The sequence below is a fragment of the Leucopleurus acutus genome (genome assembly GCF_964270905.1).
Source record: "Leucopleurus acutus genome assembly, chromosome: 7".
NCBI lineage: Eukaryota > Metazoa > Chordata > Mammalia > Artiodactyla > Delphinidae > Leucopleurus > Leucopleurus acutus.
The window spans coordinates 100,399,705-100,424,837 of record NC_139150.1 but is presented as its reverse complement, the minus strand read 5'-3'; the positions used below and the strand labels follow the sequence as shown (position 1 = coordinate 100,424,837).

Genomic DNA, 25,133 nt, shown 5'->3' with positions numbered 1-25,133 from the left:
GCGCTACAGCAGCAGGAGGATAAGCAGGACCCAGGTCCAGGGCTCGGCAGCCTGTGGGAAGAGGGAGCCTTCGGGCAAGACCTCTTGCCAGGCCTCGAATGCTAAGGAAGTGCTGCATCCATCCTCCATCTCACTCCCAGGCCCAGCTGGAGGCAGGAAGACAAAGGGGATGGCAGGCAAGCTGGAGTGAAAGGGGAGGAATCCCTTCCAGGCGAAGACGGCCTTTGGTCTCTATTAGGTTAGGAAGCTGGTCCTTGTTAGAGGAACCCCATGGGGGTGAAGCTGGGAGCGGGCCCCTGTTAGAGGAAACGCCATAGCAGGGTGGGGTGGCGGACGCGGGGGTCTGGTCTCAATAAGGCCTGGAAATAGTCTCCACTTCAAAGCAGCCCTCTATATTTGGGGAGTGGGGTAGGGGAGGAAATAAAAGGGCTGTTAGAGGAATGCTTGTGAATTGTGGGTGGGAATCAGTCCAGGGGGCTTCGAGGGAGGTTCCGTGGGAAAGGCTGCTGAGGTTGTCTGCAGATGCCAGCGGCTCAGGTCCTGGGGGAGGAGGATGGGGGGGCGTCCTCTCTCCCGCCCATAAGTGTTCTGCTCCCCATCCCATCCTGGCTGGGCTCCGAGTTGCCATGGAGACCACTCACACCGGGGCTACATAATTTCCAGGGAACGTCCCAAATTTCTGGGTCCTCCGGGAGACACCTGAAATAGGAAAGACAGAAAGAGCATTCCCCACGTTTTACAAGAGGAATGGGGTTGGGGGAAGTGAGAGTCCTGCCCTCTGCTGGCAGAGCCCAGAACTGCAAGTGGAGTCCCGGTCCCAGGGAGGATTTGTTTTTTCTCGCTCCTGCCCCCTAGAGGCAGAAGCTTAGACGGGACAAGCCACACTTCATGATTTCGATAATGATGGACGAAACCTGAGCACTCCACAACTGTGTACAACTCTGCACACAGCACTGAATAACCCCACCCGTCCTTGGGAAAGCAAGGACACAGGAAGATGAATCACAGAACTTAAGCTGGGAGGAATCTCACTGGTCTAGTATGACACCCTAATTTTAGAGATGGGGCAGGTAAGGCCACATGAATTCCCCCAAAGCATTCAGCTGCTTAGAGGCAAAGGCGGGACTAAAATCCAGGCCTCTGTCTGCTACAACCCCAAAGAAACCTGTGTGCTGGGGTAGAGGAGGGGAAATGCTAGAAGACACAGGAATATAAAATGAAATTAAAGTCCTGGACCTTCCCTTCCCGGCAGGCAGCCATTCCATCCTCTCTTCTGAGCAGCCCAGGCCCATCTTGCCCACAGGCCTTGCTGACGCTCCTCCCCTGCCCGGAGTGCCTCCCCTCTCCCCTCTCCTCTCTCCTCCCCAAATCCTTCCCCTGTTCCCCTGCTTCCTCCAGAAAGCCTTCCCTGACCTGCACTGTCCAAAGTGATACCCACTAGCCACCCATCCGAGTAAGGACTGTTGACAAGGTGGTGCCTCATAATCACTGGTGTGGCCGAAGCTTAGTCAGCAATGAGGTGCTGGGATTCAGATGAGAAAGGGGGGTGCTGCCAGGTCAAGGGGCCACCCCTCCTCAGGCAGCCAGCCCTCCAACCCCTCAGGCCCTGCAGCCTGCTGAGTGGGAGCTTCCCCAGGATGTCCACTGCTCTCTGAGGACAGCCTCATCCTCTGAAGCTGAGGCCTGGACAGGGCCTGCCCACTCTGGGAAAAAGCCTGCTGGGCTGGTCACCTTGAACCAGGCCAAGGCCAACCTGAGGCTTCCTGATTTAGTCCTTTGCCTGAGCTGCCCCTGGGAGCCGGGATCTTTCTCCTCTCTCTCCTCTTGGGGGTGGGAGGAGCTAGCTGCTAGCTGGGGGTGGGGATACACAGGTGTGAGACTTGCTCCTTCCCATCGGGGACTTAGTGTCTCAGGAGATAGGACCCTTCCCCTGCAAGGACTGCTCCAGAGACAGAGGTGTATGATGGAAGGAGCAGGGGCCTGGGGGTTGGGAACCGTGCTGCCCTGAGTCCAGCTGGCTTCACCAATGACCCTGAGCTGGTCTGCTTTCCTCCCAGGCCTCACCCCTCTTCAGGGAACGAAGGCAGGCAACAGAAGTGCTGGCTTTGGGGAAGCAGCCAGGGCCCGGCCGGAAGGGTGGGGGATGGTCAGTCCGTGAACCTTTGCTGAACCAGCACTGGCCACCAGTAGCAGCCACCCCAATCCCCCCAGGGACCCTGAGATACCCTTTCTGAACTGCCCTCAGCCCATCCCCCACAGGACCTGGAGATACCCCTTCTGGCCTGTCCCCCAACGCATCCCCCTAGCACCCTGAGATACACCTGGCCCCAGCCCACATACCTACAAACCAGCCGTCATCACACTGCTGCATGACATCCACCCAATCCCCCTCCCGCAGCTCCAGCTCATCCTCATTCTGGGGCCTGTACTGGTACATCGCCCGGTACCTGCAGGAAACATCGCCATGGCAACCACCAGAGCCCTCACCCCTTCCCCAGACCAGGCCTGGAGCGTCTTTAGACCAAGGTAGCCACATCCTCTGAATTTCCCAGCGTCTCTCCATGCTCCCATTAGCCCCTGGCCCAGTTCTAGGGATGGCGACTGTGTCTGGCTTTAGTGCATTCTTCCCCAGGCCTGCTCCCTGCTCCCCAAGCCCTAATCACCCAAACCCCACCTCCTCTGAGTTCCCAGTGCCTTCAAATCTGTCCTACCACTTCCCACACTTCGCACACACACGCGCTGACCTCAGGGCTGGAAACGCAGTGAGGAGACGGAGGTCAGGGGACCCAGTGTGGGAGGCTTGCTTTAAGGCCCAGGACTGGCAGGGACAGGTCAGGAACACCGCAGACAAGCACCCTCCCGCCCCCGCACCCCCCCACCCCACCAAAATCACCCGTAAGCACTGTAAGGACAAGCACTCTTCAGTAGGAATTTACCAACTCCATCCTGGGATGGGGGGAAGAGCAGGTTAGGGGTCCGTGTGCTCAACACTCCCTGCGGGGCAGCCCCCCCACCCTGACCAAGCACCCCAGACAGTACTCACAGGGTCCAGTGTATCTGAGTGGTGTTGGGGGGTGAGGTCCCCAGCTCCAGGGGACGGCTGGAGCCTCCAGGATGGGACAGAGCTGACCCAAGGGTGCTGAGACTCTGGGGTCCACGGGAAGGCAGGCAGACACATGCAAGCATGAAGGAGGAGAAGTGAACGGGCCTGCCCACCTCACCAGGAGCAGCTTCCCATGATGCCTCATCTTATCTCGCAATCCCCACAGGACAGGGAGATCTGTCTGACTGTTTCCCTTCACAAGTGCTGGGAAGTTGGGCCCAGGTAGGGTAGATGGCTGATTTGAACACGTGCACAGACAAAGCCGGGAGCAGGAGAAGTCCTATGCGCTGGCTCTGTCTGCCCATAACAGTTTGCTGAGTGAGTGGATGAACCCAGGAGCAGATGCACTTGTCTGTGGACTATGTCAGCACGAGGACCAATGGCTATCATTTACCCATCAGCTACTACCTACCAACTACCCTCTGCACCTCTGCAGTTGGGGATTACTATCCCCGTTCTACAGGCGAGGAAACCCAGAACCAGAGAGGGCAAGTCATCTGCCCAAGGTCACACAGCAGATGAACGGCAGACCCCCGACTCATGGCACACCCTGTCCCAGAGGCTGATATAGGGAAATCCCAAGAGTGGATTCTGGAAGGTCAGGAGGTTGGTGCTGCCTTTGGGTCCTACCTAGAAACTCCTGCCTCCCTGGGCTGCAGCTCAAGGACAGAACCAAGGGTCTGAGGTCCTCAAGGCCAGGATGGGGCTGCAACACAAGGTTCTGCCCAGTCACCCCACTAGTCTGTCCTGAGCAGTCTGGGAGGGATTCCGAAGCACAGACCATCACAGGAATGGGAGATACAGTGCGCGGAGCAGGGCTCAGCTCTCCGGTCTAAGGCAGGTCACCTTACCTGGGTCTGGGGTCTGGGCTCCTGGGTGGGGAAGGAGAAGCCAGTGCGGCGGGGGGAGGTCCGGCCCCCCCAGTCGGTGGGGTCAAATGGGCTGCGCGGCATTAATGGGGAGCTGGGGTGATGGGCCAGGCGGGCAGTGGTCAGGCGGGGAGATGCAGGGAGCTGGGGGCTGTCGTCGCAGACCCGAATCCGGGGCTCCCGGGTCACTTGCACGTAGCTGGCAGGGAAGATGCCCTGGCGCCCGGTGCCTGAGATGCGGCCCTCGTACCAGTGCTCGTTCACCTTGCGGATCAGGCAGATGCGCTCCCCCTGGTCGCAGAGAGGGAGTTAGTACCTGCAGGGCCCTCCCGGGTGCCACGTACCAGAGGGAGCCTACGTGGAACAGTGTTATTTAAACCTAACACCTTGCACGAAGGGATCAGGTTCAGAGTGTGTCAGCAGGTTATACAGAGGTCACACAGCTCAATGCCAGGCTGGTAAGAAGCACTGGGCAGGCATTAGCCACCCCTGCCATGACTGGGTCCTTCCCTGCCTCCGCCCTGGGTTATCCAGTCACCACTGCATAAAGCAACAAACTCTCTGAGGGCAGCTGGTGCGTCCTCAAGCCCCCATGCTGACTAGTGTTAGTGGGGCTGCCCTGGGAAGGATGGTCTCTGGCCTCCACCTGCCCCCACCTCTCTCCATCCAGCCACCTCCTTCCCCCTCTCTCCCTGGGCCAGCTCTTCTGGGGAAACATTCGCTAGTGGCAGTCATAGCCTCTGCCCCCAAAATCAGCCAAGGAGACCAGTTCTCTGCTTTCCAGGACAACATTTTTCAAGCCTTCTGAACCATGATCTATAGTAAAAAATATGTTGTAACAACAATCTAGTACACACGCAAACATATATACATAACTGTCCAAAAGTTTGTAAAACACCTTTCTACATGCAAGGCATTCTAAGATTTCCATTCTTTTAAACATGCTGAGGAAATTCCCTGGCAGTCCAGTGGTTAGAACTCGATGCTCTCACTGCCATGGGCCCAGGTTCGATCCCTGGTTGGGGAACTATGAGGATCCCGCAAGCTATGAGGATCCCGCCACCAGAAAAAAAAAAAAAAAAAAGCTGACTGTGACCCTCACAGCCTATCAAACTGCAATTTGAACAAAGCACAACTACTCTAGAAGTTTTGAACATTTAAAAAATGGGCAAAATTAAGGGAAATATATCCAAAGAGACTGAGGAAAAAAATCTGAAATACTACTGAAGATGGGCACACCTGATCTTTTTTTAAATGTTTTTACTGCACATACTTACCTATGTCTTCACCTGCCCCTGCCCTGCACCCACACTCCCTGCCTGGCCGCACCTTTCGGAAGGAAAGCTCCACCTCCAGATCCCCCTTGAAGTTGTACTGGGCCACGGCTTCTCCATACTCCAGCACCTGGTAGGTCGGAGGCTTGATGGGCTTGGGGATCTCATCTGCAGGCAGCACCTGTGGGAAGACAGGGCATGAGAAAGAGTCACCTTGGGTATCAACTGGGCACAGACCTGGGGCTCCTGGGAGGGTGAGGCAATATGGGCAAGATCTGTCCCCAGCCCAGAGAGGAGAGAGACACCAGACACAAGACTGAGGGTGGCCAGGGGTGAGCACAGGCAAGGGGGTAGTCGGTCCCAGAATGCTCCTGGAGGAAGAATTTCCATCAGAGGTATGTGGAGTGGGCATTTTAGAGTGGACAACAGCAGTGCAAATAGGAGACAGTGTAAATTGGAGCACAGAAGGACATGAGGAGCTCCAAGGAGCAGGGAACTCCTGGTTACCTAAAAGTGAGGCTCTACCATTTCACTGCTGCTGAGAACCAAGTGTCCCTCCTCCTCCTCCTCCTCCTCCCCTTCTACCCCACCAGGTGCCCTGAGTCCCCACACTCTCTCTGCTTCACCCTACCCAGGAAATCAAGACACTAATAAACTAGTTCCTACTAAGATATAAATGACTGATGACATAGAGTACTATATATACTTTGTGGAACTTCAGAATCAGGGACATCGTTCCGAGGATACGGGAGGTCTACTGATGCCTATGAGATGAAGAGCCTGAATTAGATGACCCAATCCATGAGTCAAAAAGGAAGCCACAGGGTTTCCCTGGTGGCGCAGTGGTTGAGAGTCCGCCTGCCGAGGCAGGGGACATGGGTTTGTGCCCTGGTCCGGGAAGATCCCACATGCCGCAGAGTGGCTGGGCCCGTGAGCCATGGCCACTGAGCCTGTGCTCCGCAACAGGAGAGGCCACAGCAGTAAGAGGCCTGTGTACCGTGGGGAAAAAAAAAAAAAAAGAAGCCACAAAGGAAATGAGAATAGTTTGAGTTGAGTGAAAAAAACAAAATATCAAAATCTGTGGGATGTAGTTAAAGCAGTGCTTAGAGGAAAATTTATAGCATTAAATGTTTACATTAGAGGAAAAAGGTTTCGAATCAATAATCTGAACTACCACCCTAAAAAACTAGAAAAAGAACCTAATGCAAACTGAAGGAAGGAAATAACGAAGTGGCAGAAATCAATGAAACTGAAAACAAAAATAGAGAAAAATCAGTGAAATCAAAAGTTGGTTCTTTGAAAAGATCAATAAAATTAACAAATCTCTAGCCAGAATAAGAAAAGATACAGATTACCAATATCGTGAATGAAAGAAAGGACATCACTCTGCATCTTACTGACATTAAAAGGATAATTAGGGGACCTCCCTGGTGGCACAGTGGTTAAGAATCCACCTGCCAATGCAGGGGACACAGGTTCGATCCCTGGTCCAGGAAGATCCCACATGCCGCGGAACAACTAAGCCAGTGTGCCACAACTACAGAGCCTGTGCTTTAGAGCCCATGTGCCACAACTACTGGAGCCCGTGCTCCGCAACAAGAGAAGCCACTGCAATGAAGACGGAATGCAGCCAAAAATAAATAAATTTTTTTAAAAAAAGGATAATCAGAAAACATTACGAACAACTTTATGCCAATAAATTAGATAATTTAAAATTCCTTAAAAGATGCAAATACCAGAGATAACCTGTAGCCCTATATTTATCAAATCCAGAACCTGTCTCTGGATTCAGATTCTAGATCTTCTACTTAACGACTTGTCTCTGAACCTTAGCAAGTGCATCTGCAAAATGGGCATGATTTATCACTTTCCCACGTTAATGAGGGGAACAAGGGAAGTAATAACACGTGAAGAAGGTGATGCAGGTATATGTGATTTGTGAACTGTCACACGATTCTTCGTACTCTTGCCAGTTGCAATTAGAATTCTTCCCAAAGATAGCTTGAGAGAGGTAGATTCTGAGTGGTGAAAGTGGGGGAGGCCGACAGGGCTGGTGGCCTCTGGTACAGGAACTGAGTTGTTTGGTTCTTCCCCCCTGGGCTGGGCTCCACCTTTAGCCCTCATTTAACAAACATTTCCTGAGGGCATGAATGAGGCTGAGACTTGGCCCCTGCCCGGAGCTCACAGTTTTACGTCTTAGGAAACTTGCCATTTGTGAGGGAGCAGCCAGCTCCAGAGAGAGGGGCCCTGGATGGTTAAAGGGGTCTCCACTCTCTGCAAACCCATCTGCCCGCCCAGCCAGGCCCCTGCTTGTTGTTGCCCTGCTCACCTCCACATAATTAGCAGGGAAGATGCCCAGCCGGCCGTGGTGCTCCCCCTCCAGCCAGTTCTTGTCCACCTCCTTGTGGATGTAGACAATGTCACCCTTCTTTAGAGTCAGCTCCCTGAAGGCCAGAGCAAGGACATCTAGCAACCTGAGGTCCTCCGGGTCCTCCTTCCGTTCGGACCCTGCGCAGCACACCCAGAGTCCCCTCTGCCCTCTGGGGGGCCCACTGCAGCTCTGTCCTCCCAGAGACTGCCCCAGAGGGAAGGGGAGGGAAGAGAAGGGCACTTACTTCGGGGACTGTGCCTGGAAGTCAAACTTGAGCCGGGCGGCCTTCCTCTGGGCAGGGGGAGAGGACAGAGGGACTGACCTCAGTCAAGCAGCTGGCAGGTCGGGAAGAGCAGCCACCGGGACCCACCCCAGGCCCTCCTTGCACCCTGACCCTAACGCTCCCACCCCCCTTACCTTCTTCTCTTCCTTCCTGGCTGGGCTGCCCCCTGGTTCAGAGGCACTAGGGTCTGTGGAGAAGCACTACCTCAGCTTGGGAAGGCCATGTCTGGGGGGCAGGGTTGGGATGGGGTTCTGCTCCCCCTCCCCGCCCAGGACAGGAACCAGTGGAAGCAGGGGGCTCCATGACCTTCCTGCCACCTCCCCCGGGGCCCCAGCATATCTGGTGCCTGGTGGTGGTGGTGGGCGTCTGCCTGGGTGACAACAAGAACAAGATCTGGTTCTTACCTCGGGTTGAGGAAGGGTAGTCGAAGTCCCTCCGACCTAGGAACGGGCTTCCTCCGTCCGCCATCCTGTGGGCGCTCAGGGAGGAACCCTGGTAAAGTGCATTCGGGGAACTGGAGCTCCAGGCGGAGGCCGGGCTGCGCGGGGGCACACGAGTGAGCCACCTGTCTGGAGCTTCACAGCCTACCCGGCTCAGCCCTGACCACCCAGATGTCCCACCCACCCCCTTCTCCCATCTCCCGCCGCCTCCTCCCAAGGCGTCTCCCAGGTCCCGGCCTCTCAGCAGGATGTCCTACTTCCCGAGCGGTAAAGGCCTGGAAAGGGTGCGGCCCGGGGTGGGGAGGCGGGAGTGCGCGGCAGGATCCCCTCGCCGCCACTACCCGAGTCCCGAGCTGGGGTTAGGCTTCCCTCTGCGGGCCAGGGACGGCCCCCCTGGCGGCGAGCGGTGGATCGGGCCCCCGCCGGCCACTTTCCGCGCTCCGGGCCCCTCCTCCCGCCGTCAGTGTCCCGGGCTCGCCCCCTCCCCGCGCCACGTCCCCGCCGGCGGCCCTCCCGCCCCGCCCCGCTCCGCCGCCACTCACCGCGCGGGGGGCCGCGGCTCCCGGGACCGTCGGGGCGCCTGCGAGCTCTGTGCGGGAGACGGGCGCGGTCAGGGCCCGGGACGCCGGTGCCCGACACAGCCGAGGCCGCCGCCTCCGGAAAAGTTTGCGGCTCGTAGGAGAGCGGGAGGGGGAGGAGAGGGGCGGGAGGGGGAGGGGTCCTAGAGTCGCCTGCGCGGGCGGCGGGCTGGGAACTGGAGGAGCGAGGAGCCGGGGGAGGAACCGCGGGTGCGGAAGGGGGAGGGGAGGCCGGGAAATCGGGGCCTGGTTGGGGTTGGGGTCCCAGCGGGCTGAGGTCTAGGGGGCGGGGCGAGGCGGGGGACCCCTCCGGCTCCCGTACGGCAGGCTGCCGTGGAGTCGGCCTGGGAGGGTTCTTAGGGGTCACTAGGAACAGTGAACGCCCTGCATTTTAGGAAGGAGAGAGCAAACAGGGATGAAGTCTCCCAAGGTCGCGAGTGCAGCTGGAGGCGACGCCTCTCGTCGGCCTGCGCCTCCCACCCAAGCCCGGCAGCCGCGGCTCCGGGTTCTTGAGTACCCCCCCCCCGGGAGGGGCCTGGGAGGCCGGTACCTTGGGGGATGGCTGCCCGGTCTCAATGGCACGCAGGTCCTTGTCCAGCTCGGCGCTCAGCTTGGCCAGCTCTCTCTCCAGCAGGACCTGGCGGCGGGTTATGGGGGGGAGACTTGGACAGCGGGGAGGGGCGGGGGGCAGTGCACCGTGGGGGCCACTGGTCAAAGGTCAGATGTGCGAAGCCCAGTGGGCAGCGGGACAAAGCACACAGTGCTTGGGTAAAGGGCAGGCTCAGGGCACAGGGCCAGGCCAGGCTGCCTACTTTTGGGCCTGCCAGGAGGTGCGTCTCAGGGTGTCAGGAGGGCCCTGCCCGCTGACCAAGCTCACCGATCCCCTACTCCCATAGTAATACTTTAGTACTTCCTGATGTGCCTCAGTACCATTTTCTGTTGTATTAGTTCTCTGTTCAAGAGCCTACAGGACTCCCTACTTCCTCGCCCATCAAGTCTTCTATGGCCTTCCACAGCCTGGCTTCACTCTACGCAACCTGCTTTCCCTCCCACTGCCCGTCCAGCTGGCTGAGTGTTACACACACACACACACACACACACACGCCCCTCCAGCCTTTGCCTGTGTCTCCCCCATCCTGAGCCCCTCTCTCTGCCTGTCCTCCAAGCTCCACCTCCAAGAACGTTTCCTGACAATTCCAGTCCACACTAATCACTCCCTTCTCAGCTCCTGCTTTGATCAACACACAATTTTCAACACACGTTTACTGAGCGCCTACTGTACGCCAGGCACTGTCCTGGGTGCTGGTGGTATAGAGGTAAACTGTATGGGACTGGAGAGGGTCAGAGTTTTGGGTCCGTGGCCTTTGCCCATGGTCACTGGGACCAACACCACCCATAATCTCCCTCGTTGTTCCCCCAACATGCTGTCTCCCCTCCTGCCCACCTGCCCGCAACACTCACCTCGATGGGCTGGGAAGGCTTCTCAACAGGGTCATCTACCAGTGGTTTCTTGGGCTAAGAGTGGGACGAGTGAGTCAGAGGGGGTGAACTTGCTCCCCAAATGCACTAGCTGAGGGTGCATCCTATTCCAGAGAACCAGGCCCACACTCACCTTCTTCCCAGTCTCTAGTTCTTGCAGAAACTGGTTCCAAGATTCTTCTGTCCAGACATTGTCTGCTTTGTCTCGGTGTCTGGACACCTGCATAGGGGTGGGTAGGCATCAGCCTGAGTAGAGAGGTGCTGGGACACTGGCCAGGCTCAAAAAGCAGGCTTTCAGGCCACTGTCCCACCCCATCAGTGCCCTCCTAAGGATTCTGGGCTCTTCTGGCTGCACAGGCCCCAAGCTGAAAAAAAAGCCTTATCTGTGCTATTGCAGCCGAGGGCCTGGCCAAAGAGTGTGGTGGCCGGAGAAGTGGGGAGGCGGGGGACGAGGGGGGGGATGGAGGGGACGGGGAGGGCGGTGGGGGGATGCTGGGCGAGCTACCTGATTTGGGGTCTGGTGCAGGGAGGAGGATGCTCCAGCATTGCAATTGAAGGTGTTTCTAAGAAACTCTTCGGAGATATCCCAGCTTCTTCTAAAAGAAGGGAAGGACATCTCTTCAGTTTTCTTTTAGGGAAACTGAGGCATGCGTGAGCACACAATCCTGGGGAGGGAGCTGCACCCCCTCCCCACCTGCCTCTGGGCTGTGGAAGCAGTGTTAAATAGTAAAACGTTATAAGCTCTGAGTTCGAATCCCAGCTGGCCCCACCACTTAGCTGTGTCACCTTTTGGCAAGTTAATGAATTCTCAGAGTCTCTGATTCAACACCTATAATATGAGAATGATTCCCACCTTCGTAAGGGTGTGGTAAAGCTTAGGTGGGGGAATATAATGTGAGACACCCAGGAGAAGGGCTGACACACACATCTGCTCCAGGAGTGGCCAGTCCCTTTCCTGCTGGCCTTGGAATACCCCGCATTTGTGTTCCGTCTGGCCCCGTGACTGTGGGTGTGTATGTTTGGGCAGCTTCGATGAAGCTGGTCGCCATGACTAAGTGCCTTGCACCAATGCCCAACGGTGTGGGACTATGTCTTAGCCCCAGGAAAACCCAGGACAGGGCAGAGAGCCTGCAGGCCTGACCCTGGAGCTCTGAGCAAGTTACTTCTGATCCGTGGGCCTCAGTTCCCTGAGGTGCTGGATCAGCGATGTCATCTGTCACATTTGCCTTAGTTCCCCTCCAGGGCTTCCTTCTTGGCTGGCTGAAATGTTCTAGCCTCTGCTGCGTTTGAATGTTTCCACCAAGTAGAACCATTGTACCAAGCTTATCAAATGATGGAATGTCTGACGGGAGGGTCAGTATTTGTTGGCTGTAACTATGACTCCATCCTCTATTTTAGAAAGAACATCAGTCATAACCCTGATAATGAGAATGGAATACATTGTTCCTAATTTAAGGAAGCGCTAGTCATAACTAAGCCTGTATAATAATAATGTTTGTGGAGACTTGCAATGTACCTTGATCTTCACGACCACCCTCTGATGCCCACTTAACAGATGGGGCTAGTGAGGCGTAGACTGGTTACCTCGGTCAAGGTCACATGGCTAATGGCCGCACACCGGCTTTAATCCAGAACTCTGGGTCCAAATCTTGAGCAAATCTTAGTCTCTACCTTATCAATGATGCCAAGAGCCACAGCCCAGTTAAAACCGTGCTGATGAGGTCACCCCCTCCCCATAAAGGAATCAGAAACTCATTGATTACACTGTGACAGACAAGCTCCTGATTCTTAAGCTTCGGCTGAGCTCCTATAGGGCCCTGCAGCCCGGGCTGGGCTCAGGTGGTTTGCACAGAGAAAAGGAACTCCGTCCTTGACCTATCTGGAGGGTTCCTCTCTCAGCGGCATCTGGGAGAAAGCTTGGGATCCTCTGTGCCCCTTGTTTTCTTCCAGGCTTCCGAGTGGATGGCCACAGGTCCCAGGTCCACGCCTAGTCATGGGCTGCCCCGCTCTCCACCCCATATGATGAGTGGATCTTTGGGGTGATGAGTTCCTGCTGCCAACCACAAAGGCATCACAGGCGGTCCTGACCAGGAATGGCGCAAAGTCCACCCCTGCCCGCCATTCCCCTTTGGCTCTGGCGGGGAGGGGAGCATCTGGAGCCGTGGGGACCCTGAGAAGGGACAGAGCCATGGAGGGGAGCCAGCCGCCCTGCTCCAAGACTGTGCCAGCTGTGGCCACGAGGGGGCGCCAATCCCCACAAGGAAGCCAGCGCCCCTCTGCAGCTCCTCCCCACGTTGGCTCACCCGCTCAGAGACGACGTCTGGCCTGGCCTGGCAGCAGGTCTTTGCTGGGGCCCTGGATGCCTTGAATCTGCTGAGGTGGCACAGGAGGAAGCCACTGAAAGTGGGAGAAAACAAGCAGGGGTGGTGGCAGGTGACAGCTGGGGTTGAGGGCGCCTGGGTGACCCTTGAAGGTTCTGGCCCACACCCACCCGTGCTCCTGGATGGCTGGTGGGAATGGGGGTGATAGTCTGGACCACGAAATATGGGCTTGGGGCCAAGAGCTTTACATTCTTTACTGAACCTTCCAAACATCTCTGGGGTGTTCCCGTTTTACACGTGAGGAAAGAGAGGCCCAGAGAAATCACGGCCAGGGCTAGGCATCCGCTGGACAGTGAAGCAGAGGCTCTTAATTACCATCTACCAGGGCATTTGGAGCTCGCGAAATGGGCTATATAAACTTCTCGAGCTGAGCTCAGCCAACTGGGGAGCCCCAAAGCCAGGTGTGGCTGCAGGGAGGGGCAGATGCAGGCGCCGGGCTGGGGTGGGACACCCGCAGCCCCTCACCTTTGGGGGCTTCCTTGAAGGTCCGGTCCAGCTGCAGGTCTGTGGGAGCAGAAAGGACCAGGTCAGGGCTGGGGCAACAAGCGAGGATGGGGAGCCCCATGAGGCTGCCCCAGAGGCTCCCAGCACCCCTCCTGCCTAGAGCAGGGGCCAAGGGGCTGAGTCAGAGCCTGAAGAATGTCCCGAGGGAGGGAAGGAATTAGGTTTCTGGGAGGGCTTGAAATGCCTCTGGCCGACTTAGGGCCTGAGCGAGCCAACAGGGGCAGTGGCCTCGCCCAAACCCTCCTGCCCCTCCCTCCCGGCGTTCCCACACACACCCTCTCCCTGACCTTTGCTGTCCTGCCCTCACCAGGTCAGTTTGGGGAATCCCACTTCCCCTTCGCCCTCTTTCCCTTTCTGCACCCTCTTCTAAACACCTGTCCTTCCCCCTTTGCCCAGACTCACTCCTCAAGGTGCTCAGGACTTTCTGGGGCCTCCTAGGAAGAGCTACTGACCAGGCAACCCACTCGATCCCCTTGGCACGCAGACACACGACCACAGTTCTGACCTCAAACGCAAACCAAAATGCCCCTCTCCGGATCCCACACCTTCCTCCAGCTCCCGGAGTTTTCTGCTTTCCTTTGCAGCAAACTGCTGGCCTTACGGAACTCAGTGTCTCCAGTTCCCCTTCCCCATAAGCAGGCTTTCAGCCTGAACCACCCTCATCAAGTACCCCAGTGACCTCCGCCTTACCAGGTCAAAGGGCAGTCCCGCCTGACCATCAGCAGCATCTGTCACAGTGGATCACTTCCTCCTTTTGAAATTCCTTTTCACTTGGCTTCAGGGAGACCACTCCGGTTTTCCTCCTGCCTCCCCCCGGGCTGCCCCTTCCCAGGCTGCATAGCTGATGCCTGCCCATCTCTCAAACCAAGTGCTTCAGGGCTCAGTCCCTGGGCCTCTGTCTGTCTGTCTCCCTGGGTGATCTGGTCTAGTCTTCTACCTTAAAGATCACTGTCTATTCCAGGGACTCATAACCTTAGCTGCACATCGGAGTTACTTGGGGGAACCTTTAAATCAAAATCTCTTTGAGTGGGTCCCGGGTATTAACAGCTGCAGCTTAAGCCTCGCCTCTGAACTGCAGACTTGTATATCAGTTGCCACTTTGGGTGAACCATATCGAAAACTGAACGCCCCTTAGACCTGCACCTCTCGCAGCCTCCCCTGTGTGTGTACATGCATTTACAAAGGGCAACTCCATCGACTCACTCAGGTTGAATGTCATCCCTGACTCACCTCTTTGAATCCATCAGCAAATTCCCATGACTCTGTCTCCGGAATCCCACCAGGCCCGCTGCTACTGCCCTGGTCCGGAGACTCTTTACTGGTCCCCCACCTCCGCCCAGCCCCACCTCTTCCCCGCCTGGCAGCCAGAGGGAGCCTCTTCAGCCATCACTTGTCAGAGCCTGTCACTCACTCTTCTGCTCAGAGCCTCTGGGTGGCTCCTCAGTTCTCACAGAGTAAAAGCCAAAGGCTCTGGGCGACCAGATCCCAGCACCTCTGTGATCCATCTCCTGACACGTGCCCCTCTCACTGTGGTCCAGCCCCTCCCTGCGGCTCCAGAACATGCCGGCCTGCTCTGCCTCTGGGTGTCTGATGCTCCCCAAGCGGCAACGCTCCTCCCCCAGCCCTGCAGGCCAACTCCTTCACACCCTTAGCTCTCCGCTCAGATGCCGCTTCTCAGGGGCCTTTCCCGACCAGCCTGCGTGAGGTGGCAGCCTCCCTGCACTGGGCACTCCCCCGGCTTTTTTTCCCTAGCCCTTCCCACCACCTGCCATGTTAAATACTTATCTGTTTATTCTGTGACACCCCCCCCCCCGCCTTAAGCTTCGCTGGGCAGAGACATTCTCTTTTGCTCCCCGTTTTGTCCTCAGCACCTAGAATAGTGCTTGGTACACAGCAAGTGCTCAACAGTTGGTTAAGGGACTGACTGAACAAATGTGTGACCTCATGGCTTCCCAGGTCCTCAGAGGACACCGGGAACAGTGTCTGGTCATTGTACCCCGAGTACAGAGAGGAGATTGGCGGCTCCTTCCTTGGGCCTGTTTTAGCAACCACTCAACACAGAGCCTGGGGTGGGTGGAGAGACTTCCCTGGGCAGGTAAGTTCCCTTTTCTACCCCTTACTCCCCAAGCCCCAGGGGTCCGAGCCCACGTAGGCAGAGAGAGGGCTCTGGAAGGGTGTCTCACCCGGCATTTTCCGGTGAATCTGCTGGAACATTCTCCGGTACCAGTCCCTGGGGCTGTCAACACTCTGGGATGAGAGAAGGCGAAGTCAGGCTACCCTCCCAATATCAAACCACAGAAGTTTTCTCCTCCCTGAGTCCTTTCTCTGGCCACCCTTGAAGCCCCAGCGGGTGGGCTGCGGTGACATCTTTAACAACCATAACTTCGTGTAGCGTGTTACGTTTGAACAAGATATACGGAAGGATCTCCACCAGTGATGGTCCCTAAGCTGTGATCTCCACCAGTGATGGTCCCTAAGCTGTGAGATTTGGGGCAGTTTACATTTTTTTCTCTTAGCTTTTCTGTATTTCTGATGATTCCACACAGAACATGTGTTTCTATGTAATGAAAAATAAATGCAACAGTATCGGTGGGGGGATGGGGTGGGAATGGTATTTCACATCCTCTGCCTCACCTGTGACGCAAAAGAACCCTGGGAGGCAGAAGGGTATGTTACCAACTTGAGTTTCACTTGAGGGCGAGGAGGTGGAGAACTAGAGGAGGCGACTGGCTCAGGACAGGCCTGGAGGTGGAGGAAGGGCAGGTCCCCCACGCCTGGACCCCACCCCCGGATTCTCCCACGCCTGCCACCCCTTGAGGCCTTCTCAATCAGGACTCTCCCGTTCATCCCTTCAGCCGGTAACTTACTCAGCACCCGTTTCACGAGTGCCGTGCCAGGTCCTGGGGCCATGAAAATGGGGGTCCCTGCCAGGGTCAACCCTTACACTAGTGGCGCTCTACCACTGAGAACCTGGTGGGCAGTCTAGAACCCCCCCAAAAAAACCACTGTGCAACTCAGACATGCAAGAGTGCCTGTAATTTTATGGGGCTCATGATCCCCCAAACCCATCATGGTTGAACCCCTGCTTTAGTCTGGCCGGCTTGGGTACAGCCTTTGTTGTCAGAGGTGGAGCTCAGCTTGGGTCCCTGGGCCCCATCGATCAGTGGCCCCAACCCTGGACTCACAGATCGGGGTGCAATAGGCATGCCGCTCTCATCCACAGGCCCGATTCCCTCATACTTGACCCAGCGCTTGTTCAGACGTTTGCTATCCTTGGTCCACGTGGCTGACCAGTTCTGGGGATGCTGGGAGGCAGGGGTCTTCTGGTTCCCAGAAGGCCGGCTCCCAGGACCTGGCCAGGTCTGATACCAGGCAGGGTCTGTGGGGCATGTACAGGGGAGCTTTAGCAAAGGGCAGGGGTCCCACCTGGGCCTGTTTGTCCCTTAGCTTCTCAGAACGCTGATCCCTGTGGGTTCAAAAGTTTCAACATCTCCTTGTCTGAGTTGACGACACAGATTGTCCAAATGTCCCCATCCCCAGCAGGACCACAGGCCTCTGTTTATTTTTTAGTAGTTAAAGTGAATGAAAATGGATTTTATCTTGAGAAATCTGTGCCCGTCCCCACTCCACCCTGCTTTGCTGGGGATGTCCTAAAAGTTTTCAGAATGAGAGCCAGGATCATCACTTGCAGAGGATGCTGGGGGGACACAATCCAGGTGAGGAGGCAGCGGGGTGTGGCAGAAAAGGCCCTGGGGCTGGGGGCGAAGACTGAAACCAGACCTGGGCTCTGCCACCTACCGGCTGTGTGACCATGGGCACAGCAGTCAACCTCTCAGTGCCTGTTTCCACTTCTGTAAAATGAGGGTAGTCATGGCAGAGATGCAGGGAGAGCTAGTGTGTATGACTGTATTCAGGACAGTGCCTGACACACAGTCAACGGGCAAGGGACAGAAACTCATTCACCAGAACTTTCAGCCCCCAGGTGTAAAAACGTAAGGGCTTCAGGGCAGGATGGACACGAGGGTTTGAATCTCAGTTCAGCCTCTGTGACTGAACATCCCTGAGACTCAGGTTCTTCAACGGGGAAGATGTTGATAATCACACCTTACCTTGTCAGGATATCAAGGGATGACGTGAGATAAGGCCTGTAGAGTGCCTGTACAGTGTCACAGAATTCTCTACGTGCTTAACAGCTATTTGTTAAATGAATGAACTACTTGACACAGGGCCTGCCTCAAGGGAATGCTCAGTAAAGGTTGCCACCCTCCTCAGGAGAGGGGCCCTTGGGATGGGCCTGCACCCAGGAGGCCCCAGGATCTCCCAGACCCCGTGGCCCAGGCGGGGCTGACTCACAGGATCCCGGGAGCTGGCAGGCTCCCAGAGCTGCTTCTCCGGCCTTCTGCTGGGCCAACGAGTACAGACCGGAGTAGCCCTTAGGGGGCCTGTCTTGAGTTCAGCCCCCTCCCCTTCTATTGGCAACACACGCTCGCATTCCTTCACCCTCCATCCCCAGTCCAAGCTATCTCCTGGCCATCTGGAGGTCCGCCGGGCCCCTGAGGCTATGTCCCCTGCACAGGGCCTTCCCCTGGCACTGGGTGGGGCAGGCAGGGGAAGGGATGTGTCAGCCGGGTCTCTCCCACAGCAGTTTCCCTCTCACAGGCCAGCTGGCTCACACGGGAGGGGCAGTTGGCTGAGCTAACTGGCCCCAGGCCCTCGAGAGGCCTCCATCCACCTCCTGCCCCTGCAGCCTGACCCAGGGTGGATCCATAAGGCAGGGACCAGGAAGCTCTGACCCCCACCTCCACGGCGCTCCTGGAGCACGTTTTCCTGAGCAGACCCACCTGGGTGCCTGGAAGCATCTCTCCTTGGTGGGAAGTACCCATTGCACACGGTCCTGGGCGCAGGGTCATGGAACTGGAAATTAAGGGTGTTGGAGCCACCATTCCGGATCACGGGCACCTGTGGGGAGGGGCCGGGAGCAGCAGGCAGCTCAGGCCCAGAGGGCTCTGCAGAGAGGTGGGAGGGATGGCTACCAGAGCACAGCCATACCCCATGGGGACGGCTTGACCCTCTCCAGGAAACCAGCGAGGCTCTCTAGAGCGATCACCCACCTCCTTCCCTCCCTCCATCCCTTTAATCCTCCCTCTGCTCCCCAACCTGTCCTGAGAGCCCCCCACCAACTACAGGCCCCCAGTAACCCTCTCTCTCTCTGTTTCACTCACCCGTGTCCCCCGGGGGGATGACCCTACGTGGGCCCGGAGGTGGCTAGGGATGAAGTCATCCAGGCTGAGCGCAGCTGGGAGGCTGCGGGCTGAGGCCTGCATGCTTGGGTCAAGGCGGGGGGACCCCGGGGGTACCAGCTGCTCCTCTGCGTGTCCTCTGTGGGGAAGGGAGGGGGAAGGGAGAGCCCTGCTGGATCCAGGCTGCCCGTGCCCTCTGGGCCCGACCTCGGGGTCGGGCCAGCTGGGTGGGAGCTCACGGACCCGGGAGAAAGGCCAGTGCGGGCACCCGCCTGCAGGCTGCCCGGGCCGGCTCCCAGAGGCACAATGGACCGCTTGTTAGGCCGCGGGCAAGAGCTCCGGGTGGGAGTGGGGGAGGGGAGGCCGGGCCGGGAGGAGGGGAGGCTGGCCGGGAGCGCGCCTGCTGGCCAGCCTCTCTGGGGCTCTCAGTGCACAGCGGGGCCCTCTCCCCCGGAGCGAAGGCAGAGGGAACTGGGGCAGCTGGCAGGGAAGGGCCTGGGCACTGGGACTTTGTTTCAGTTCCCTCTGCCACCCCCAGGCCCTGTGTGGGCATCTGCTTGTCAGCGGGCACAAGGGGCTACTCAGGCGGGGGCGGGGGGGGGGGGGCGGCGGAGAGGCCCCGGGCCACGGTGAGGCCATCCGTGCACTGCCCAACAGGGCCAAGGTTCCGGGGAGGCGGAGCGCGCCGAGCATTTCCAGGCCGCGGGAACCATTCCTTCTGAGCTCAGTGGAGTATCAGCTCTCTTATTTGGCCTCTTTGCTCGGGCTGAAGCCTCAGAGGGCTCAGGGTGCCCGTGAGGGGTGGGGCGGGAGCAGAGCAGCGGGGGAGCAGGAAGGTGGACCTGCTCACGCGCAGGCGGTGCTGAGTGTCACGCACATGCACGCACACGCACAGATGTGCGCACACGACCCTCTTTCTCCTACACCTCCAGGCTGTTTTTTTTTTTTTTTTTTTTTTTTGGCTCCAGACGCACGGGCCCAGCAGCCATGGCTCACGGGCCCAGCCGCTCTGTGGCATGTGGGATCTTCCCGGACCGGGGCACGAACCCACAGCCCCTGCATCGGCAGGCGGACTCTCAACCACTGCGCCACCAGGGAAGCCCTCCAGGCTGTTTTTGAACAGAGGGTCTTCCTGGGAGTACCATGCCTGACTGGTCAGCTGGGTTCTTCTGCCCCGGGCAAAGGTTAGGTCAGGGGAGAGGGCTCCCAGCAGCCGGGAGAGGAGCCAGTGGGGCTTTTCCACCAGAGAGCTCAGCTGTCCCGCCTCACCTGTCCTATTGGACATGGCCAGAGGCTGAGCCAACCTCTGCCACCTTCCGGCGCTGGACCAATTCTGGCACTTTTGTTCAGAGTTAAGGCTTGCGCGTGCCTGTGTGGTCTGGGGACTCACAGGAGGGCGGCGAGGGCCTTGTGAGGTGCTGTGTGTGCGGGGTGGAGTGTAAGCACAGTGCTCCGAATGTGACTTGCACACGGGGTACCATGGGGGGGGGTGATGTGAGCAGCATGGGCATTGTGGGTACAGAGGGGGGTCAGCTGAATAGTAGGCGGGGGTTGTGCAGTGGAGGTGTGTGTGTGCAGTGGGGGTGTGTGTGCAGTGCAGGGGTGTGTGTGCAGTGCAGGGGTGTTTGTGCCGTGGAGGTGTGTGTGTGTGTGTGTGTGTGTGTAGTGGGGGTGTGTGTGTGCAGTGGGTGTGTGTGTGCAGTGAAGGTGTGTGTGTGTAGTGGGGTGTGTGTGTGCAGTGCAGGGGTGTGTGTGCCGTGGAGGTGTGTGTGTGCAGTGGAGGTGTGTGTGTGTGTAGTGGGGTGTGTGTGCAGTGGGTGTGTGTGTGCAGTGCAGGGGTGTGTGCAATGGGGGTGTGTGTGCAGTGGAGATATGTGTGCGCATTGCAGGTGTGTGTGTGCAGTGTGTGTGCGCAGTGCAGGTGTGTTGTGCAGTGGGGGTGTATGTGTGCAGTGCAGGTGTGTGTGCAGTGGGGGTGCAGTGGAGATGTGTGTGTGCAGTGAAGGTGTGTGTGTGCAGTGGGGGTATGTGTGTGCAGTGCAGGTGTGTGTGCAGAGTGTGTGTGCAGTGTGTGTGTGTGTGTGCAGTGAGGGTGTATGTGTGCAGTGCAGGTGCATGTGCAGTGTGGGTGTGTGTGCAGTGCAGGTGTGTGTGTGCAGTGGAGATGTGTGTGTGCAGTGCAGGGTGTGTGTGCTGTGGGGGGCTCATATGAGCAGCACAAGTGTTGTGGAGGCCAGAGGGGATGAAGGTGCAATGGGGGCTGTGATTACTGCTGTACGCAGTTCCTGCTCAGCCATGGTGGGGGGGCGGTGCTGCAGGGTACACACTAGGCTGGGGGCAGCTCCCTGACTCTAGTCTGAGTGGGGATTCCCTCTGACATTCGAAAAGACCTGCTGGGACCCAGCTTTTCCGGGCCCACCTCTAGCTGTGAGGGGAGTAGAGGGCTGAGGCTGGAGGAGGGGCCTCTCACCAGCTGGATCCAATTAGGACTCCTACCAAAACCGAAACAGGCAGACACACCCCTGTTCTGCTGCTCTCCCTCCCTTTGCGGGGGAAATTGAGGCGGGGGAGAGCGGGAGATCCGAGGGCTGGGGCAGGCTGGTTCCTAGCCGCAACCCCTCCCCCGCCAGCTGACCACCGGAGGCCAAGTTGCGAGGTCAGCACTGGCAGTCCTGCCCATCAGCTGACCCAGCCAGCTTCCCTCTCCCTGCGGCCCACCCTGCTGTGTTCACTGAGAAGGGCCCTTCAGTAGGGAAGGGGCGGGCAGGAGCTCTGCCCACACCACCTGATTTTCCAGGGTCTGCTGATCCTTGGTGGCCCAGCCTGACCCTCCCCAACACAGCTCCCGGGGGCGCACGTCTCAGGATATGCAGGGGTGGGTGGGGAAGGGTGGGCTGAGTTTTCCTCCTGGCGGCTGCACCAGGAGACGATAAGGAGGACTTCTCGCAGGGAAGATGGAGGCACGGGGGTCAATGGGTCCAGCATCTGGCAGGGGACAGGGGTGCCAGGAAATTCCTGGGGTCCTCCCAGGATTCAGGCAGCCTTTCACCCCGGCAGCCCGCTCCAAAGGGCTAGAAGAGGTGAAGTAGCCCTGCTGTAGCTGGCAGACGCCTTCCTCCCTCTAAGTACTGCCCTGACCTTGGGGGCCTGGCCCTAGGCGCATTCCGGGGTATTTTCCAGCTACAAGTCCACGTGGACAAGGACAGGTTTTCTCGAATTTCACCTTATCTGGATTGAGGGGGGGACTTCTCACCTCTCTCCTCCCCGGAGTTTGGGACCAGGACCCCGGGGGGAGGGGCTCCTTGCCTTCCCCTCGTGTTGGATGCGGGTCCCTCCTCGACTACGCCCCCCCGCCGCGTCTCCTCTCCACCGCCTCTCCTTCCCGGCACCTACCTTCCCAGGCGAGCAGGTGGCGGGGACTGAGGACGCCCGAGAAGACAGGAGCATCTCTGCGCGGCTCCTGCCTGGCGCAGCCGCGACGGGCCCTCGGGGAGGGAGGGCGGGCAGGGAGAAGTCCGGGCTGTGCCGTCCGCCCTCGTGACCGGGTCAGGACAGGCTCCGCTAGGCCGGCCCCAGAGGAGGAAGAGGGGAATCGACGGAGCCGGAGTTGGGGGAGGGGGGCGAGGGCCCGCGCTGGGAGGAAGGACCGTGAGAGGCGCGCGTGCGGCGTAATGTGTCTCCCTGCGATCTGGTCCGTGGGCCGGGCTGGAGTGGAGGGCGGGGGCTCGGGCCGGCCGGCCCGGGGCGGGCGAGTGCTCCCCGTCGGGGCGCGGGCGGGCGGGCAGCGAGGACGGCGTGGGCCCTGCCGGGGGCCGGGCCGGCCGCGAGGCGGCGCCGGGAGGAACCGCCCAGGGTCCCCGGGGAGCCCGCTCCGGTTTCCCAGCTGCTTCCCCGGCCCCCACCGCAGGGCGGGGGCCAGCGAGCGCCACTCAGAGTTTCCAGCGACATTTCCAGCGGGTGGGAAGGGAGCCGCTGCACGGCGGAGCCAGGACAGAGGGCAGGAATGATTAAAGAACCCGGGTGAGCCAGCAACTGATACGGAGCCGGCGGCCTCGGAAACGGGACCGGGATGCAGACAGGCTGGGGCCGAGATAAAGGCGCCGCACAGGCAGAGTGGCCTAGCGGGCCGAGTTTAGGCCCTGCCGCCTCTCTGCCCACTTGGGGAGAGAGTTTGTGATTGCGTGAGCGCGCGTCCGGGCGAGTGCAAACACACACACATGCGCGCATGCACTGGCAAACGGGCGGATGCTCACACACGTGCAAGGCCCGCGGAGGACAGCGCGGGAGGAAATCGGCCTAAAACAGCGACTCGCTGGGCGTGCCGCGCCCCTGAAGAGGACGAGGGCGGGGTCCCTTTGGCGGGGATGGGGTTACCAGGGTCCTGGTGTTCCCATACACCGTCCTTGTTTTGATCTTGCTGCTTTTCCGCTGTTCCTGCTGCTCTGACAACGGGTCCCAAGAGCCCGCGCGCGCCAGTTGGCTCCCAACCCCTCTGGCCATCCCATCTTCCCCTTCTCCCCCAAGTCTCTGTGCCGGCATAGGGCCTGTTACAGCGAGGGTACTTAATGAATGCTTAACTGCTAGTGGACAGACTCTGGGGTACCACTTCTTAGCCCCTGGCTTGGCTCTGGGACCCCAAGCCCACCAGACAGCAAATACCTGCTGGACAATCTCAGATCTATTTTGGGAGTGATCAATTATAGATTATGAAAATATGAAAATGTTTATCGCAGACCTACTGGGAGTTAGATTGGTGCCCTAAGGTCACCATGCACTTCAGAGTGTTTCCCAAGGACATCGTTCAACTCAAAAGTTGAGAAGAAAGGGAATGGAGAAAGATGAAACCGTATTTTTAAATCCCTACCATCACTGATGCTATCAGCTATATCTTTTCCCAGTTCAGGTAAAAGAGCTATCCGGGTTGTGGGGAACCAGCTTGAAACAGTCTCACATGTGAAAAGCGGAAGGAGAGGCTTAGGTTGAGAAGAGGCTTGAGAGAGAGAGGCATGCCACCTAGCTTCCAGTGTCTGCAGGGCTGTCAGTGTGGCAACAGACGGGCTGCACTAGCAGACTGGCTGCATAATCCGAAGCAGAGCCAAGGTCTCCAAGAAAGAGATTTCAGAGGTTCCAAGTCTGCCACTTGTGGGGCATCTTCGTAAAGGCAACTATTGCACTGAATGAGGGAACTGAACCAGATCCCCCTTTAAGGCCCCTTCCAAGAATCTCTGATTCACCAGGAAAGCTGAAGGGATGGGGGTGGGATGGGTAGCCCCTGCCCACAGAAGTCAGCTTCAGAAAGGAGGGAGGAGATCTGGGACTACCTGAGGGCAGGCAGCAGTGCATCTCCCCTCTCCTAAAGCTTGGATACCTGCCCACCCTTAGGCGCCATCCTCTTCCCTCCCTCAGGGACAAAGTATGTGCCTGCCTAGCCCCGTCACCAGTTCTTTTCCCCACCTGTCAGGATCCTTGCGATTAAGGGCCACATCTCTTTCATGTTCTTCCTTTTCTCCAAAGATGGTGAAGCTGAAATCTTCCAACTCCAGGAATCCTGGCCATACCCCCTCTCACCAGCAGTGAGCTTCTCTTATTCTCTAGGGCTCTGACCTGGACTCCAAGATAAATATTTAACGTAGAGGGTGCAGCTGAGCCGACAAAGGTCCCAACTTCCTGTTTCTCACAAGGGGAGGTGGCAGCCATGGACGAAGAGCTGGGGACTGGCTACCAGCCTCATCTCTATGGGGGTGGGGAGTCCGGTAAACAGCTTTGTAGGAGGAGGTGTGGTAGGCCCCGCTGGGGCTTTCCTCCTAAGCTGCTTTGACTTCTTCCCGTCCGCTTAGGCCCTGCTGGGCTCATCACCTTCTCTCTCAGGTCAGAACCTGCTTTGCCCTGGCGCCACTGGAAATAACTCTCCCTCTCAAGAGTCACAGGCTGTGTGCTTGGACCAAGGAGGAGCTCTAACAGGATCCCTCCCACACACAGCCTCACAGGAGACAGGATGAGAGACCGGTGGGAGCACAGAGCCTAAGGAACCTGGACCAACGACTCCTTTTCTGCCCATGTTTAGGGAGAAGAATCCCTCCTCTTTGAAAAGTGGGAGATTAAAGGAAAAAGAGGAGTGAAATCCGGAGATTCAGCCAAAAACCAGGTGTCTGATTTCTCTGCTCCTCCCCCCAGCCTCAGCTCTGCTTGCGGCTGGCCTGACCGGGCAGAGAGCTGGCATGGCTTAGGGAGAAGCTGAAGATAGGGAAGGCCGTGCTAGGTGACCTAGCTGTTGTCAACAACAGAGCAGATTCCTTTCATCCCAATGCACTATCTCCTCTGGCCAACTCGCTTATCGCCTGACAGGGACCTCTGTTCCTGTGAGTCTTCCCCATCTCTGGCACGGTCTTTTGTCAGGGGACTGCCTCTGCCTTCTCAGGGCCACCTGAGCCACAGTAAACACTGTTACATAACCGCTGTGTTTTTTCTAGCTATCTGATCCTGGTCGCAGCGGGCCCTACCCTCACCCTGCTCCTTGAGGCCGCCACCTTTTGTTCCACGGATTAGCCCCCAGGGGACCCCGTGTCAACTCAGGTCCGTCCACGCCCACCACACACACTACAGGATGATTA

At 58.0% G+C, this 25,133-nt stretch overlaps 1 protein-coding gene across 4 annotated transcripts; it reads right to left on the bottom strand.

Moving 5' to 3' along the window:
• Nucleotides 1–221: 221 nt before the first annotated feature.
• Nucleotides 222–24,099, bottom strand: SORBS3 (sorbin and SH3 domain containing 3). Of its 4 annotated transcripts, XM_082843165.1 has the most exons (22): nt 23,977–24,099; nt 23,387–23,708; nt 18,505–18,661; nt 18,124–18,241; nt 16,468–16,661; nt 15,466–15,529; nt 13,244–13,282; nt 12,701–12,794; nt 10,903–10,993; nt 10,531–10,617; nt 10,380–10,433; nt 9,469–9,555; nt 8,883–8,929; nt 8,305–8,438; nt 8,035–8,087; nt 7,862–7,908; nt 7,576–7,690; nt 5,302–5,427; nt 3,955–4,263; nt 3,044–3,147; nt 2,341–2,447; nt 222–699 (listed from the first exon to the last, which is right to left on the bottom strand). In XM_082843165.1, the coding sequence occupies exons 3-22, from the start codon at nt 18,604–18,606 to the stop codon at nt 638–640; spliced, it is 2,034 nt and encodes a 677-aa protein (XP_082699291.1). In that variant the 5' UTR covers nt 18,607–18,661; nt 23,387–23,708; nt 23,977–24,099; the 3' UTR covers nt 222–637. The 4 variants fall into 4 exon arrangements, with proteins under 4 accessions (XP_082699291.1, XP_082699290.1, XP_082699292.1 ...); XM_082843164.1 differs by lacking the exon at nt 23,387–23,708; XM_082843166.1 differs by lacking the exons at nt 23,387–23,708; nt 23,977–24,099 and adding an exon at nt 21,916–22,002.
• Nucleotides 24,100–25,133: the final 1,034 nt, after the last annotated feature.